At 54.1% G+C, this 15,502-nt stretch overlaps 1 protein-coding gene across 2 annotated transcripts; it reads right to left on the bottom strand.

Moving 5' to 3' along the window:
* Window positions 1-5,166: 5,166 nt before the first annotated feature.
* Window positions 5,167-14,535, bottom strand: PDPN (podoplanin). 2 transcript variants are annotated; one of them, XM_083364659.1, is made up of 5 exons: window positions 14,321-14,535; window positions 10,054-10,145; window positions 9,453-9,537; window positions 7,003-7,114; window positions 5,167-6,518 (listed from the first exon to the last, which is right to left on the bottom strand). In XM_083364659.1, the coding sequence occupies exons 1-5, from the start codon at window positions 14,388-14,390 to the stop codon at window positions 6,512-6,514; spliced, it is 366 nt and encodes a 121-aa protein (XP_083220785.1). In that variant the 5' UTR covers window positions 14,391-14,535; the 3' UTR covers window positions 5,167-6,511. The 2 variants fall into 2 exon arrangements, with proteins under 2 accessions (XP_083220785.1, XP_083220786.1); XM_083364660.1 differs by having other exon boundaries at window positions 7,009-7,114.
* Between the last annotated feature and the right edge of the window lie 967 nt (window positions 14,536-15,502).

Here is a 15,502-nt window from a genome sequence, read left to right as displayed (position 1 = left end):
TACGGAAAGGGAGCGAGGTATAGCATCTTTGTTTCCCACGCTAAATAGCAACACACTCCTCCCGCTTCTCCATATCTGTCTTCCACTTCAAGTTCTTTCTTCTATCTTTCCACTTCTCCTTTTGCTCTTATCTTCTGCTTCTTTTTTATCTATCTGCTTCTGCTCCCGCTTTTGTCATTTTATGCTTCCATCTGTGTTCTTTTGCTTTTATCGTTCTATCTTTTGCTCCAGTTTTCTGTTTGGCTGGATGTCGGCAGTCACTTCTAAGGGAGAAAACCCCAATTTTAACCAGTCTTAACATAAACCCAAAGTAAATTCAATATCCCTGCTCCTAAGAGGCTGCAGAATCAGGAGCCCAGGTTTCTCGTCTTTAGGTTGGCATCATGGAAAGGCCAGGGCAAGGGGCCTATAAATTTAGCCAATATGAAATTATAATTACAGCCCAATACAGAATTTTGGGAGCCAAAGAGATTCCAACAGGGTGTTAGAATGTTATTGTCGTGGTTCCGATTAAAGAGACACATCAAACAATACTGCATGATTGTTTATTCTAAAAAGTCTATTAATGAGAACGGAGCAGCATTGAGTTATTTTTCATGGAAGGTTTCCGTCCCAGCTGTTCTCCAAGCAACACAAGACATCCTCCTTCGCTAGCGACATAGGATGGGAGGCCACCTTTTTCAATAAGCAGTCCTAGAGTGAGAGTCTGAGTCCTACGGTTAAAGAATAGCAGCCACAAAAGGAAATAAACCCTTTTAATTTTAAGATTATTATTCTGTATCTATTGAAACTCAAATCCTTTGGCCACCTAATGAGAAGGAAGGACTCACTGGAGAAGAGCCTAATGCTGGGAAAGAATGCTGGCAATAGAAGAATGGGATGACAAAGAATGAGGTGGACGGGATGGAGTCACTGAAGCAGTAGGCATGAGCTTAAATGGGCCCCAGAAGATGGTAGAGGACAGGAAGGCCTGGAGGAACGTTGTCCATGGGGCTGCTATGGGTCGGACACGACTCTGCAGCTGACAACAATCTATTGAAACTATTGAATGCTAAGGATCAGAAAATAGTGCCATCCTGTGGTCCAAGCAGGTATAGCAGCCACAAAAAGAAACCTTTTCAATGGCGTTTTAAGATTATTATTTATTATTTAAACCTTATTAATATTAATAGGGCATCATAGTCCTCCTTAACTCGTTTTAAGGCTGTTGAAGCAGGATGGAGGAGCAGGCCACCAAAATTGCAGTCCCTTGGTGAGCTGGAAAATGGCAGGGGATGCAGCTCTTAGGTAATCCGGCCCTCTTGAATTATTTCAGAGGAAGATTTCTCCCGTAAGCAGTTTAAGTCATCCAAAGGTTCCCCAATATCTGTACATTTATCACCTGGGAACCCAGCACTGCCCAAACTCCCCAAAGAGCCCCCATTCTCTCCACCCCCAAACTGCAGTTTCAACCAATGCACCCGTGAACCCATGTGGGAGGGCAGGAAACCCCCTCCCCAGCTCAGAAAAGAAGGGGGGAAAACAGAACAGCTCTAACTCAGCACTCACACAAATATACACAACTTTTTAAAAAGAGGAAGCATCTTAGAAGAGCAGCCTTTCCTTTGGTTCCCCAGACTCGTGATGGTGGGGGTGAGGAAGGGGGTGTCCACAGACCAGGATTTCCACAACAAGCAGCCTCACCGCTCATCAGAGTCCTGGCAAAGATAGCCACGCGAGAGGCAAGCAAGCAGAAGACTTAATCAAGGCTGTGTTCTTGTCCAGAGTGGCCGAAGAAAGCTTCCTCCAGTGGAAATGACCAGCCTCCACAGAGAGAGAGAGAGAGAGAGGACTGGACTGCACTCTCCTCACCATCTCCTTCAAGAACCTGTTGTTAAAGAACTCTTTTTATTCCACAACGGAGTCTGCGCTGAGGCTCAGAGACCTATTTTAAAAGGTATGTATTTTACCTCTTGGAACTGACATTTTAGAAGAAGGAAGTGAACTCAAGGGCCTGCAGACCGTTGTTATTTATGTACCATAAATAACAAGGAGCGTCTTTGAAAAAGGGCCCATTGGAGTGAGTCTAGATGCAGATTAGTACGAGCTTGTGTCTACACAAAGAAAAGTGAAGATCAGTCAATGTTACATTTCTAGCAGGTAGAAATAATTTTGGAAAACAGATAATGGTCATATTGTATGCATCTAAATACATAATTAAATGTAATTTTAATACATAATTCTAAAAGCCCCTAACCCCCTTATTTCATGTAATTATTTTTTTTCAAGATCACTTGCTTAGTGCTTTGAAGGGATCAAACACCTGCCAGCGATGCCCTCTTTCCCTCATACCGATTTATTGCTACGGCCACCGTCGCTCCGCTCGTAACATTTGCAACACACCCGCCTGGGGGGGGGGGCGCTGGGCTCATGCGTCGAGAAGGGCTGATCGCAGCGGCGTTTATGCCGGACTCAGCGCCCGCCGGTCTCTCCCCCGCCCCCCGAGAGGCCTGGACCGCGGGAAGGTCCCCCCCACCCCGGGGCCTCGGCTCGCCTTCCAGCCCAAGCGGTCTCGCAGCCTTCCAGCCCATCACAGCGGAGCCCCCGCGGGGCTCTTCCCGGGACGCCTCCCCCGCTCCCTCTCACCGCCCCTCGCGGGGGGGGGCGAAGGGCACCCTCCCGGCCCCTCCGGTCGCCGTCTTGGCCGCGGCGGCCCGGAAGCGGCGTCGGCGCCGGGCAAGAAGAAGCCCCGCCCCGTCTCACGCCGGCCCCGCGAGGACGGACGGCGCCGGTGAGTGCCCTGCGGCTGAGCGGGAGGGGGAGCGACTGGGGGGAAAGGAGACCCCCCGCAAGGCCCGATTCCTTCTCCTCCGCCCCCTGAGCTCGGCCCGGCCCACCTCGCGGGGTTGTTGTGGGGCAGGACGCCTCCTTACACGGTGGGGGCAGCGTTTGCCCCACACTCCCCTCTCCCCCCCCCGCGAGGGCTTCCCCTGCGAGGGATGCCCCCCTCCTCCTTTCCCCGCGTTTCTCTTCCTCGGCGGCTTCCCTCCCCTCCTCTCCCTCCCCTTCGTTCCTTCCTTTCTCCTCTTCCTGCCTTCCCTTCCTCCTCCCGAGTTGGGGTCCTTTTGGAGCCTCCACTGCTCCCGCCTCTCAGGTCCTCTTTCTTTGGATTTATTAGCATTTGATACATTTGGGTTGATGCATTTGATACGTTTGTATCCCTTTCTTTGGTGAAGGATGGATCCGTGTTTATTTCTATCTCGCCTTTATTGTTCTTATAAATAACACAGGGCATAACCCGACACTCCTCCCTCCTCCTCTTTTCCCCACCACGACAACAACCCTGCAAGGCAGGCCAGGCTCAGGGAGAGGGACTGGCCCAGAGTCACCTAGCCGGCTTTCCTTCCTGAGGTGGGACTCCCCGTCTCCTTTCCTGCTTTTTCAGACGGGAGCCTGTTTGCCCCTTCTCCCATTTCCCACCCTGGCAGAGAGGTCAGTCTCACCGACCTGTCGTCTGGGGAGGGGGGGAGCAAGAGGGGGGGAGGGAGGGTCTCCCTGCTCTTCGTCCAGGACCCTCACTTCTCTTGGGGGGGCCCCGGCCAGGGTTCCCCAGGAGCTTCCTTGGTTGGGGCAAATCCCGGCCCTCCTTGCTTCTTGTCCAGCCTCCCCATCGCTAGAGGCTCCCCCCCCCGTCTCAAAGGGTGTCGCGGTTGTCACCGGAGGAGCCGTGGGTGGGGCTGATCTCAGTCTGTCCTCTGTTTGGGCCAGTCAGGGTTTCCATGCAGTTTGTCAGCCTCAGAGAGTTACCAGCCGCCTTAATCTGCTCCTGCCGTGCTCAGATTAGGCCAGTCTTCTGCCGGTGCAGCTAAGCGCCTGTTTTGCCCAAAGCTTGTTCTTTCATTTTGCAAATCGGTATTTCTAATTCAGCGTTGTGCATCCTGCATCTCCACCAACTAGGCGGCACTTAGGATGCAGTTCTGCATTTATGACATTCTGGAGGAATTTGTGTTGAACTGGAGGAGAGGAACGCAGACCAAAGCCAGACCAGGACAGGAGGAAGGAGGTGTCCCCTCTTAGGCTGCTGACAGCTGCATCCTCAGGGAGGGGAGGGACCGTCTCCCTCCCAGAGGATGAAATAGAGTGAAGGAACTGAAGTGGGAAGAACACACCCAAGTGCCTCAAAAATATGTTTCTGAATAGAGTGGGAGATAACAGGAAACATTCCTCTCTGCAATTTGAGTCAAAGCCCGGAGCGCAGTTCCAAGGCTGCCAGATGGCGACTCTCCTATTTACCATTCCCCTGTGCTGCATCATTACGTCCAGATCCCCATCTTTCTTTCAGTGGGAGCTCTGCTCCTCCTCCTCCCCCACTTTCTCCCCCCAGCAAGGACTGCCCCTGCTAAGGGCGCTTATCCTGGCTGCAGGACAAATCCATTTTCCTGGCATGCCCAGAAGGTTCAGCCTTTGGGTAATTGGGAAGAGAGGATTCACACAGGCTGTGTATAATCACTCCACTCGGGTTAATGCCAAGGAGATTTCTCAGGGTGAGGCGGCCAGATGTACGCCCGTGGGAAGCAGAAGGATCGGCACAACGGGTGGGTCCCTTGGGTTCCTGCAAGGACATTTGCCCCATAAGAAATTCTGCTGATTAAAGTGAACTTGAAACTGAATCAAGACAGAGCCGAGCAGAAAAGCAGTGAAAATGTGGAACAGAGGCAACTTTTCCCTAAACCTGCCTGCTTTTAAGTCAGTGTCTGAAATGGACAATGATAAAACTGACCAAAATGACGTTTGGCATTTTTCCCACCTGCATTAAGCAAGGGGTTTGACTAGAGGACCTCTAATGCCCTTTTAATTTCTTTCTCTTCCAAGAAGAATCATTTCCCCCATTGCTTCTATTGAGACAGAAATGAACCTGAAGGTGGGGTCTTGTTCCGTCATCTCAGGCGTTTCTGTATCTTCCTGATCCCCAAAGTAGCTGGGGGGGGGGAAAGGGGGCTGCCTCAGGACTGCTGAGTCCCACCAGGAGGGAAGTGGGGCAGAGCCTGCTGAGACAGGAGCTGTGGGGGCGGGGGGGGAGGGGTAGGAGGCAGGCCCAGCCCTCTTCATCCAGGCTTTAAGCGAACAATCCCACCTCTCTCTAATGGCTAAGAAAGAAAACAGCACTGTCCTCCTATTTTACTACAGGTTTTATTTCCAAAATTTTGCTCTTTCAATAATAAACAGCCCAAAACTGAGCCTTTTGGGGGGAGGGGGAGCTGTCGTTACAAAAGGTGCACCCCTGCTGCCCCAGACCTTCAGCACTCGTTCCATGCAGTTGACTGGGCTTTAGGTGGGAGGGGAAATAGGAAGGAACCGCATCTCCTCCCTCTCTCTCTCTCTCTCTCTCTCTCTCTCACACACACACACACACACACATGCCAAGAAGGCAGCCCAGGAGTGCTGGGCTGCTGTCTGCACTGTTGACAGGCAGTTTGCTATCTGGCTAAACATATTTGAGATTTTCTGCTAGTTGCTGTCTGCTGATTGGCTCATTAAATTTTCATGGACGTGCAACAGCAGCAGCCTCTTTGTCCGACCGAGGTGGGCATGCTTGTGGCGGCCTCCGCTTATTAGAGCATTTCTACAAAGTGAGAGGGGGGCCAGATTTCACACAGTGCCAGAATCATCCACGTTTCTAAAGGGGAAAAATTCGAAGGAGGCAGAGTTGAGGGTTGCACGCCGGAGGGAGGGGGCTCCCTATTTCCCCCACAACCCCGTGTCTCATTGGGATCTTCCAGATACCCCTGTCCACTTCTAATTAATGTGATGGGGAAGATGGCAAGGGGTGCTTGGATTGCACCAGGCCTCCCCAGCAGAAAGGAGGCCGTGAGGAGGTTTTTTTGTCCATCTCCAGGGCTGGGGAAGCAGAATGTGCTTAAGGCAGCCGTAACGTCTGGCGCTTGCCAGCTCACTAACCGGCCAGCCCTGATCCTTTGCAATCGAGAGGAAAGCCGTCTCTCTAGGCAAGACGTCCCTGAGATGGAGTCAAGGGCCACACTTGCATTGTTGTTGTGTCTTTTTGGGTTTGAAATTCTGGAAGGGCGGGATGTCCGCGTGGCTGAAGTGTGTGCCGGTTGTGTACGAGAGGCGCTCCGATCTCTTGCCCAAACAGCAGCACACACGGTTGAAGAGCAACTCGAGAACCCGGGGAGGGGAAGGCAGTGTGTGGGTGGCCACCTCGCTCCAGGACTCCCGCAGTGGGTCGCTAGGGTCCTGCGTTATCTGCAGACGGGACCCCAAAGATAAACAGTGGGCTTTTCTTTTGTTGCTGTTGTTGAAAAGACATTTCTCGGTCCTTGGCAATGCGCCTGACCGTGCAAAGTTCTTCCTTGTGAGGAAACACTGAGGCTAATTCAAACATCCAGTCTGTCTCTTCCCCCCCCCCCCCGCCCCCGCCCTTGACGGGAGTCCAGGGCTAAGGCAAGAAGAGTTTTCCCCTGAAATCAGAAAGTGGCTTTACGAAGCCAAGGTTCCCCCTCCTCCGCGAGGTTTAGGGCCTGGAAAAAAAGAAGGGAAGAAGAGAATGGGATGCACTTAAGAGCTTTACTTCCAGGAGCTCAGGGTTGCCTATACAGTGCTTGGTCCTCCCTCTTTTTCCCGTGACACCCCTGTGAGGTAGGTCTGGCTGGGAGGAAAGGACCAGGGGGCTCACAAATGGCAGCCCAGGAAATCTAAGTCGCCCTGGCCCTGCTTTGCAAGGGGAAGATAAATGGGGGGGGAGAGAGTCCAGGGTTTCAGAGAGGAGATTTCTGCTTACAATACTAACGCACATGGCTGCTTGTTTCCACCCCAGGTGGCTGAGGAAACTGGGAAGGAAGGAGAGCCACAGGGGCCCTGAGAAGGAGGGAAGAAGATGGGCCTTCCACGCCACAGAGACGGTTAACTTGAAATCATCTGAGCTGCTTCTCAGACGAAAACTCCCCCTCCCCTGCCTCACCTCGTGAGTTCGGCCACCCGATCCCCGCCCAGCCGAGTACTTACGAGTACCTGCCCGACATTTTCTTGGCAAGGACGATCACGATCCCTGTGGCCACTCCGATAGCTGCAATGGTGCCAAGGATGATGCCAACCAAGGTGACCGTTTCCAGGTGGTCTGAGGGGGGAAGCAGAGAGATGAGCATTGTCCCCCGGAATAAGAGTGGCTACTGTACAGGCCGAGGCCGGGTCTACTCGGAAGTAAGACTTGTGGGTTGAATACGACTCCCGCACAGAAGAGAGGGCACATCAGGCCGTGGCGGAGGGTGGATCTCATCGTCCTCTGCCGGCCAGGTTCGGGGTACAGTGGGAGCTGGAACTCGGCAACCCCCGGCTAAGACTTATGGCTGGTCTCAGGCTTCGGAGCTCCCGGCCCCCAGCACAACGGGCAGCCCTGCCCAGATCAGGGAAGGAGACTCTCGGCTCGTCCCCATCGCCTGGCAGGCCACAAGGTAAGCTACCGCCGCTGTTGCTTTTTGAAGGTTCCTGTGGGAATGTTAATGCGGGCGGAGGGCGAGGGGCTTTTTCTGAAGAAAAACGGGGACTTTCTGCAGGTGTGGGCAACATTGTGCTGGAGTTCACCCAGAAGGAAGAAGCTGCATGGGCTGGCTTGGGGGTCTTGCTGCTTAGGTGCCTGCCTGTCCTCCTGCAGTCTGTAGTTGAGTTAATTCAGTTTACTTAATACAGTAAACTTCACGGTTAGCTTGCTGAGTTTGGCGGGGGAGCCCTCCGCCCCTGCTCCCGGGCCTCACGGAGGTCAGGATTCAGACTTCCCGAGGTCTGAAAGGTCAGAGTTCGTGTGAATTCAGCAGGCCACCGTCAGGGGCATTCTGTTGTTGTTGTTGTCCCCTCCCCATGTGTGCCTGTGCGTGGTGCCCTTGCCCTTCTGGACTTGATGCCCTTGCTCTTCTGGCATTGTTCGTCCCCCTTTGCGCTCCGGGTGTCACAGGCTGCTGGACCTGCTATGCTTTGGGGGTGGGGGTGTAGGCGCAATGCTGAGAAGCTATCGCTTGTGGCTGGCAGAGTGGCATGTTTGCCTGTGTTGCCTTCCGACCCGTTTGCTGCAATTCGTCTTTCGCGTGTCAAGAGTTTAAAAAAGCCTGAATTTGCTGGGGGGGGGCTGTTCCGTGGGGGATCCCTCTCTAACCTTTCCATACGTATTTCCCCCCCCCCCCGAATTGCACAGTGTGACGTGTGGGCCAGTGAGCGGGGCTTCTGGGTAGGGGCTCCCAGACCCTGAGACCTCTTGTGTCCACTCCCTTCCCATCCCTTAGGAGCCCGAAAACCATCCTGTCGGGGCCTTTCCTGACAGAGGGGGACCTGGGAAAGGAGGAGGGGAAAACGGTGCCTTGGCCCTCCTGCTCTGTGGGGCGCAGCCAAGAGAGAGGGGAGAGGGGCTGGAAGCCAGGGGAAGCCACGACTCCAGGGAGGAAGGAGCCTTGTTGGGCTCGGCCTGGCCCTGTTCACAAGTCAGCTCGTTAAACCCTCCACAGGTAACTTCTCCCAGCAGCCCCGTGTGACTAAATTCCCTGAAATATGGAAGATTATTTAATTTCATCAATTGTTGTGGCCCACTGCCAGGGTCATCAGAGCAAGTGTTTGCTGACTCGGTGCCCTGCTCACTGATCGTGTATCGGGCGTCCCAGCTAACCGTAATTGTCCCGCATCTCCTCCCTGCCACTTTCTTTCCTCCCATTGCTCCTTTCTTTCCCTTTGCAAAAATACAACTTTAATCCATTTAAATAAATAACCAAGGCCAGCTTTTCTCAATTTCCTCTCAAATTCAGACCCAGACAATCCATCCTAAAACAATTCAGGATGCTTGCTTATTAAGTGAGTTCCTGTGATGGGAGGGGTTGCTCCGATTTTCTTTCGATGGCAGTGGGGCCCTGCCTTGCTCTGTGGGCTGCCCCCTCTTTAATCAACAGCCCCCCTTGTTTGGTCACAGCCTTCCAGAATCGGGGAGAAGCAGCAGCTGGCTTTGCCCGGCCTCTCAGTCAGGAGGAGGGATTGGAGGGGGGGCCGTGCTTCATCAGGAAACCAGAGAAGACCCCGCTGTTTTCAGTTACTGAGGAGGAGGAGGGGGGGGCAGCAGGTTCACGTAAGGATTGCGGTAATCCAAGAAAGCAACTTGATCGTCTCTGATCTCACTCCTTGAGATTCAGTGCATGACCGCAAACTGTTTTCTGTAGGCCTTTTGACCTGGGTGCCAGGGCTGGCATGGGCCAGCTTACCCCAAGGAGGGGACGGAGGAAGGCCAGCTAATCTGGATGTTACCTGATCTGGCCTGTTCGTTATGTAACCCTTAACCCAGGTTGGCTTGTCAACAGGATTTCACAGAGCATCAGCAAGAGAGGCTGACACCGGTGACAGGTGGTGGTTTTTTTAAAAAGAAAAATAATGTTTTCATGCTTACGAATCCCCACAATGACCCCACATGCAGATCCACACCATACCCTGCGAGGTTTTGGGCAGCTCTGCGTCCGTGGCGTTCTCCCCAAGGTCGCTGGAAGACGAGATGCTGTCTGTGGTCATCAGTGCCTGGAAGAGACAGTTGTCTGTTAATGCAACCCCACTGGAGGTGGGGGTGGCCTCGACGGCTTGTTTCTTTTACGGCCTGCCCAAATCAAGAGGGCTGCAGCAGATTAAAATTATCGACAGCAGCGATCATGGACACCAGTGGCAGATGTGGGGATCTTGGCATTGCCAAGCACCTGGATTTTCCCCACATGACCCAGGGGGACGGTGCAGTGGCCTTAAGTGTGAAAAACGGTCACAAGTCCCTTTTTGGGGGGCCCTTGAAGCTAAATGGATGGGCGGCCTTTCACCGAGTGGCCCGAGGCGGCGCCTTGACTGACCACAAGGCCGCCCCAGGGTGCACAGCTGCCCCTTTGCGTGGAGAGAGGGACCCCCACAAAGAGCCAGGAGGGGAGGGAGGGGCGTGCTCTCCAGGCGTGGAAGCTCCATGGGAGTCTGCGCCCACCTCACCCGCTGCTGCTGCTGCCACCACCAAGTGAGCAAGCAGGCCCAGGCTGTACCAAAGGGGAGGGCACTCACCAGAGTGGGCACTTCAGAGTAGTCTGGGCCCTCGCTGGCTCCCAGAGGGGCTGTGCCCGGGTCCTCCTCCTCCTCCGCTGGTGCTGTCCTTGCTGAAGGGGAGACAAGAGCAGTAGCCAGGATGGGTGGGCAGCGGGTCAGGTGTGCGGACCTTTCTGCCCCAGGGCATGGAGGGGTCGCGGGAAACCTCCCCACAGTGTGATTTTCCTCCCTAGTGCAGCTGTGAGTCTGGGGGCGGAATCGGGGGGGGGGGTGTTAGGGCTATTGTGAGCACAAGGCCCCATGCAACCTGAAAGCCAAGATTTGGGAAGAGGCTTCCTTGCAGCAGCCCTGCCTCTTTTCACACTGGAAAGCTCCCCAGTGCTTGGCAGGGAGAGGCTGTGCCAGGCAGCCCCTCCCCATCGTTTCTGAAGGGGGGCCAGCCCCCCCCATGGCCGCCCCCCTTCTCCCCCCTTCCCCGTTTGGCTCTCGCCTCCTTCCTGGCTGTTTTTGCAGGAGGGGGGAGGAACGGGCCTGCCTGCCTTTTAATTATATTTACAATTTTTAATTTATTTTTAATTTTTAATTTTAATTTATTGCACAGATGATTTTAATTTTATTTTTATCTTAATTTCTGTACTTATTATATGTTTTGTTGTTAGCCGCCCTGAGTCCTTCGGGAGATAGGGCGGGATATAAATCCAATAAATAAATAAATAAATAAATAAATAAATAAATAAATAAATAAATAAATTTCTGAGGGAAGACCTGGAAGGAACTGGCTACTTTTTTTGACGGGCTTTGCATTTTAATAAGTAGCTAATTGGCAGTTTGATATCACATGGTTTTCTGCCCCTGCTCAGCTGTTTTGGAGCCTGGTTTCTGGTAAAGGTGCATGACAGGCAGCCCCCCTCAGGCCCTTTAGCCACTGCAGCGGGGGGGGGGGGGAGGTTTTAAAAGATGGACGCAGCCAGAGGAAGGAACGGGCTTTTAAAATAACGATGGGCGACCGGATTTCAGGGGAGCCCCAGGCTTGGTGAGGAAGCTTTCCACTGGGTGATTGGGAGAACTTTCAGACCCATTAGGCACCGCCACCCCCAGCCCCTCACCCGGCGCGATTTGGTTGCCACATTTCCCAGCTGGATCCCGGAGGGCCTCTGCTGATGTGCTGCAGCTTCGTTTCTGTTGCAAGCCTAATTCTTTTCCTGTGGAAAGCAGACCTGGAGGTGGGTTACTCACTGCCCTCCACAGTGCCAGGAACTGACGAAGCACATTCCCTCCTCTCCCAGCCTCCGGCCAAGGGGCTCCCGTCCAGTCGGGGACTAGTCTGCAACTAATGACCTGACCTTTAACAAGGACGTAGGTACGTTGGGCGTTAGGCACAGAGCTGAGTCAAAGCTTGTCTCAGAACTGGGATGGGGGCGGGGGAAGACAAAGTTCACACATTAAAAATCACAACACTTTTCAGGGTCAGGATAGCAGCAGCGACTGAGCCTCCCCCCCTTCCCCCCTGATCTGGTTGCGTAAGGATAACACACCTCGGTGCCTGGGACCTAATGGGAGGAAAAGCACCGTTTTCTACAATCAGCAAAGCATCCAGTTGCTGGGCTTGGAGGTTCGCCGTAATTAATTAGCCCGGTTTTCTGGACTTGCCAAATCACTGCGGTAGAAGCTGACGGCCTCAGGTTGGCAAAAGGTCTGCAAACACAGCAGTCCAAAAACTCCAGAAGTGACCAGCCACCACTGGGCAGTTTTCTGAACCCAAAGCCTGAATCGGCAGCATCTACAACATTTGGTGACAACATGGGATGTGTGGCTGGCATCATTACACACTTAGCTCCTCACTTCGGATAACAAGTGGCAACCTCGTTTTCCCTGCAGACACTGCCCTCCCCCCCCTCCACACCAGGCAGCAGCATCTGAAGCCGGCTCCTGGAGGCTGACCAGTCGCTGCAGGCCCAGCTGATCCCTACCGGACTTCCTGGCTGCTCAGAGGCACAGGAGCCATTTACTGATGGAGCACTTAGGGTGATTTACGGGGGGGGGCCTCTCTGCAATGTCCCTCTGCAACAGCTTCCCTGGGAGGTGGGCGAGTCTGGGGGGGGGAGAAAGAGAGAGAGCGCACCAGCCAGAGGTTTCAGTGGCCAAGGGTGGGCCTGAACCTGGGGGAACTGCCCCCTCCTGCCAAGCAGAACCCTTGCTGGGGTAATGGAGCGGCCGAGAGCCCGGCCCACTTTCTCCTTTGGGGGCCCCTGGGGCATGCCCCGGGGATCTCCTGGCCCCGATGGGCTGCTTTGTTCGCAGAGCCAGCCTGCTTGCAGAATAAGCTCCTTTCACACAGCCCATAGTGTTGTAAACAAACCCACAAAGTGGTACATCATGAATCCAGGACAAACGCCCCCCCCCCGAGCCAAGGCTCGCCCGCTGGTCTTCCAGCACATCTGAAGGGGGAAGCGGCCAGGTCCCCTTGGGGTGTGTGTGTGCCGGAGCTCAGCCTGTCCCTTGGGCGGAAGAAGCCCTGGTGGCCTCAGTCACCTCTTGCACAAGGCCTCAGGCAGGCTTAGAAGCCCCAGCCTCTGCATTCACACCTCAGGAATCATTTAAAAAATCATAACACCACAACAGGCCAGCTACATTGCGCCTCAGGGCAATATGTGAACTCCACCAAAACGTGGGGTGGACAAATCATTGTGATTATTTAGGCGAAAATCTTTTTGAGTCATGGAGATTGCGTGTTTGTGTGTCTCTCTGTGTAGCATTTCTGCAGGCATCTGATGAAAAGCTCGGCTAATGCCAGAGGCACCTGACTGGCATGGGCAGCATTATCGGTTTGGTGTCCTTCCCCCTGGCAGGAGTGCCAATCTGCGAGAGCTTCTCTGGCCTTCCCTTCCCTTCCCTCAGCTGAGTCAAACCTGGCTGGCACTTGGAAGGGGGACCACATGGAAAAACCACAGCCCTGCAGAGTAGACTGGGAAGTTAAGAAACGAATAGCTCGGAGGAAGGCTAGGGCAGGCCACTTGCACACCTGGATCAGGGGTTTCCTTCTTGACACACACACCCCGGGCTCCCCAGGAATGTTTGGGCCTCAGCTTGCAGCCCAGAGGCTCCAGAGTCTTTTTCAAGGTCCTGGAGGGTCTCTGTGGGGGCTCCACGCTGCCCCCTCCTTCTGGCCACTCAGGGCCTCATCTCAGTGTATGTAGGTTGTATGTAGGTTGGCTCCTGGAAGATCTATCCGTGTGAATGTGTGTGTCTGTCTCTGTGTAGCTGGTGGTTCCAGTCCTGCCTTAGGCATGAAAGCCCACTTTGCCGGGCTGTTGTTGTAGGGAAAATAGGAGGAAGGAGGAGGACGTATGTTTGCTGCCTTGAGGTATTTATAAAAATAATAAAGGGATTTTAAAAAAATGCTGCAGCAGCATCAGAAGAAAAGAGAGGCATCTGTGGTCTGCAACCCTCCCCCCCCCGCTGGAGAAGGGAGGAGAAGAGGGGTGCGCACAGATCAACCAACCGCCGGGGCCCCTCCCGAACCCACGCCAGCCCCCACAGCGGAGGGGGCTTGGAGGCTCTTCGGCAGCCGTGAGCCCCGCCAGGGAGGAGCCCCGTTCTTGGCGCCCACTTCCGGCCCGGTCTCCCGACTGAGTTGCTGCTGCTGAGGCTCTTCTGGAGGGGAGCTTAAAAGGGGCTTCCCTTCTCTGGGTGCCGCTGCTCCTGCGTTTTACGGGCATCGCCCCGTGGAAAATGCGAGGGGGGAGAGCCGTAATCTCGGGGAGCGTAGCCGCGGCAACAGCGGTCTCTGTTTTGCCCTGAAATGGCCAGGCGGCTGAGTCCGTTCCTCTGCCCCCACTTGAGGTTTCCAGAAAATGGCTCTTTTATGGGGGAATGAAGGCGACGCTTGTTTTTCCTCCGCTTCATAGAAACATTCCTCTCTGCTTGCCTGCCCAGTTTCCCTCCCTCCTCCACCCCTCCCCCTCCTCTGGGGTCTTTAGAGGGGGAAGAACTTTAGGGGCCGCGGCAGAAAAGTGGGAGCAGGGCACCTCGCCGTCTCCGCTGGCTTGACGGGGCCCCCGAGGGGGCGGTCACGAAACGAAACTTCTGCCTGCAACTGTTCCACTGACAAAGTCCAGGGCGTTATTCCGTTTTGGCTTCTTTATACTTTTAAAACTTGCGTTTATGAATTGATTCTATAATGCTTAGCAGCCCTGAGCATTCCAGGCGGGTGAACTAAAACACATACAGTTTGCCAAAAATACTGAATTTCCCCGGCGAGAACCGCGCCTTGCACCGTGCTTACCTTCCTTGGCAAAGATGCAGATGGTCACTCCGGCCACGAGGAAAATGAGGAGCCGTATTTTAATGGACATTTTTGAATTCTTGTTCCAAAAGAAGCAGAGAAATCGGCCCAGAGGAATCCCAGCCCGGCTTAATTTGGTTCCCCCACAGGCTTCGTGGTCTGGCCAAAGTTTTTTTGGGCTTGACCGTCCCCCGGAAGGCTGCCGCTCTTCTGCTTTGACCGAGTGATGGACGCAGAAGGGATCCGCCTTACCCCTTGCCCTGTGACTGGGTGGGGTTCAGAGGGGCCCTCCCCACCTCTCGGGTTTAATGTTACAGGAAATTCAGAAGATCCTCTGTGATGAGGCAGGGGTGAAGATGGGGCAAGCAGAGGGGGTGGTGAAAGGAGACCCCTCCCTCCCTCCCAGGCAGGACTGCTGGGGGTTTTCGGGGCTAGAAAGCAGCCCCAAAGCAACCTCTTTGCAGCAGCTTCATGGCAATTCCCTCTTTCTGGCAAGAGAGAAAGGGCTCCGCAATGGAGCAGCATGGAATATTTGAGTACTTATCCTGACCCTCCCTCCCCACACCCAGCAAGAGGAGGGGAGCCCCTAGATCAGCAGGTTCTTCACTGTAAACTCAAGGAAACCTGGGGGGGGGGAGAGGCAGAAGGATAAGGCCAGATTTTAACTATTTGGAAGGGATAAGTAGGGAGGAGGGATTGTAATCTGGGGAACCTTGGCCAGATAACCAGACTTTGTCATTTTTGCACCCAGAAATCTCTGGTTCTAGAGCAGCCCCCCCACCCACATACTCTTCAGCTCTCTGACCTCTTCCCCAAGTTTCAGATTGGTCATTCACCCCTAAGCATTTATTTATTAGGTGAAAATAACTTCATAAGTATTACTTTTATAATAACATAATGGATAGCCCCATTGACTCCTGGGGGGGGAAATCAGTGTAGGCCTCTTTGGAGAGAGCCCCTCTGAAAGCCCCCGTGGACCCCTCCTCCGCACAGGGCTCCCCCACGGTCTGTTTCCATGTGCCCAGAGGGGAAAACCATTGTCCCCGGGAAGTGACCGGTAGGACTGTCTGAATCTGCCAGATGAGAAGAACTCGGGCTGTCCTGCTCTCCCGCCCCGCTCCTCTCCTGCAGGGCAGGTCCTTAGGAAAGAGCGGAGAGGGCCAGATCCGGATCCTCAGCCTT

Source organism: Vipera ursinii (genome assembly GCF_947247035.1).
Source record: "Vipera ursinii genome assembly, chromosome: 5".
Taxonomy (NCBI): Eukaryota; Metazoa; Chordata; class Lepidosauria; order Squamata; family Viperidae; genus Vipera; species Vipera ursinii.
The sequence above is the reverse complement of the archived record's forward strand: the minus strand, read 5'-3'. Positions and strand labels throughout refer to the sequence as shown.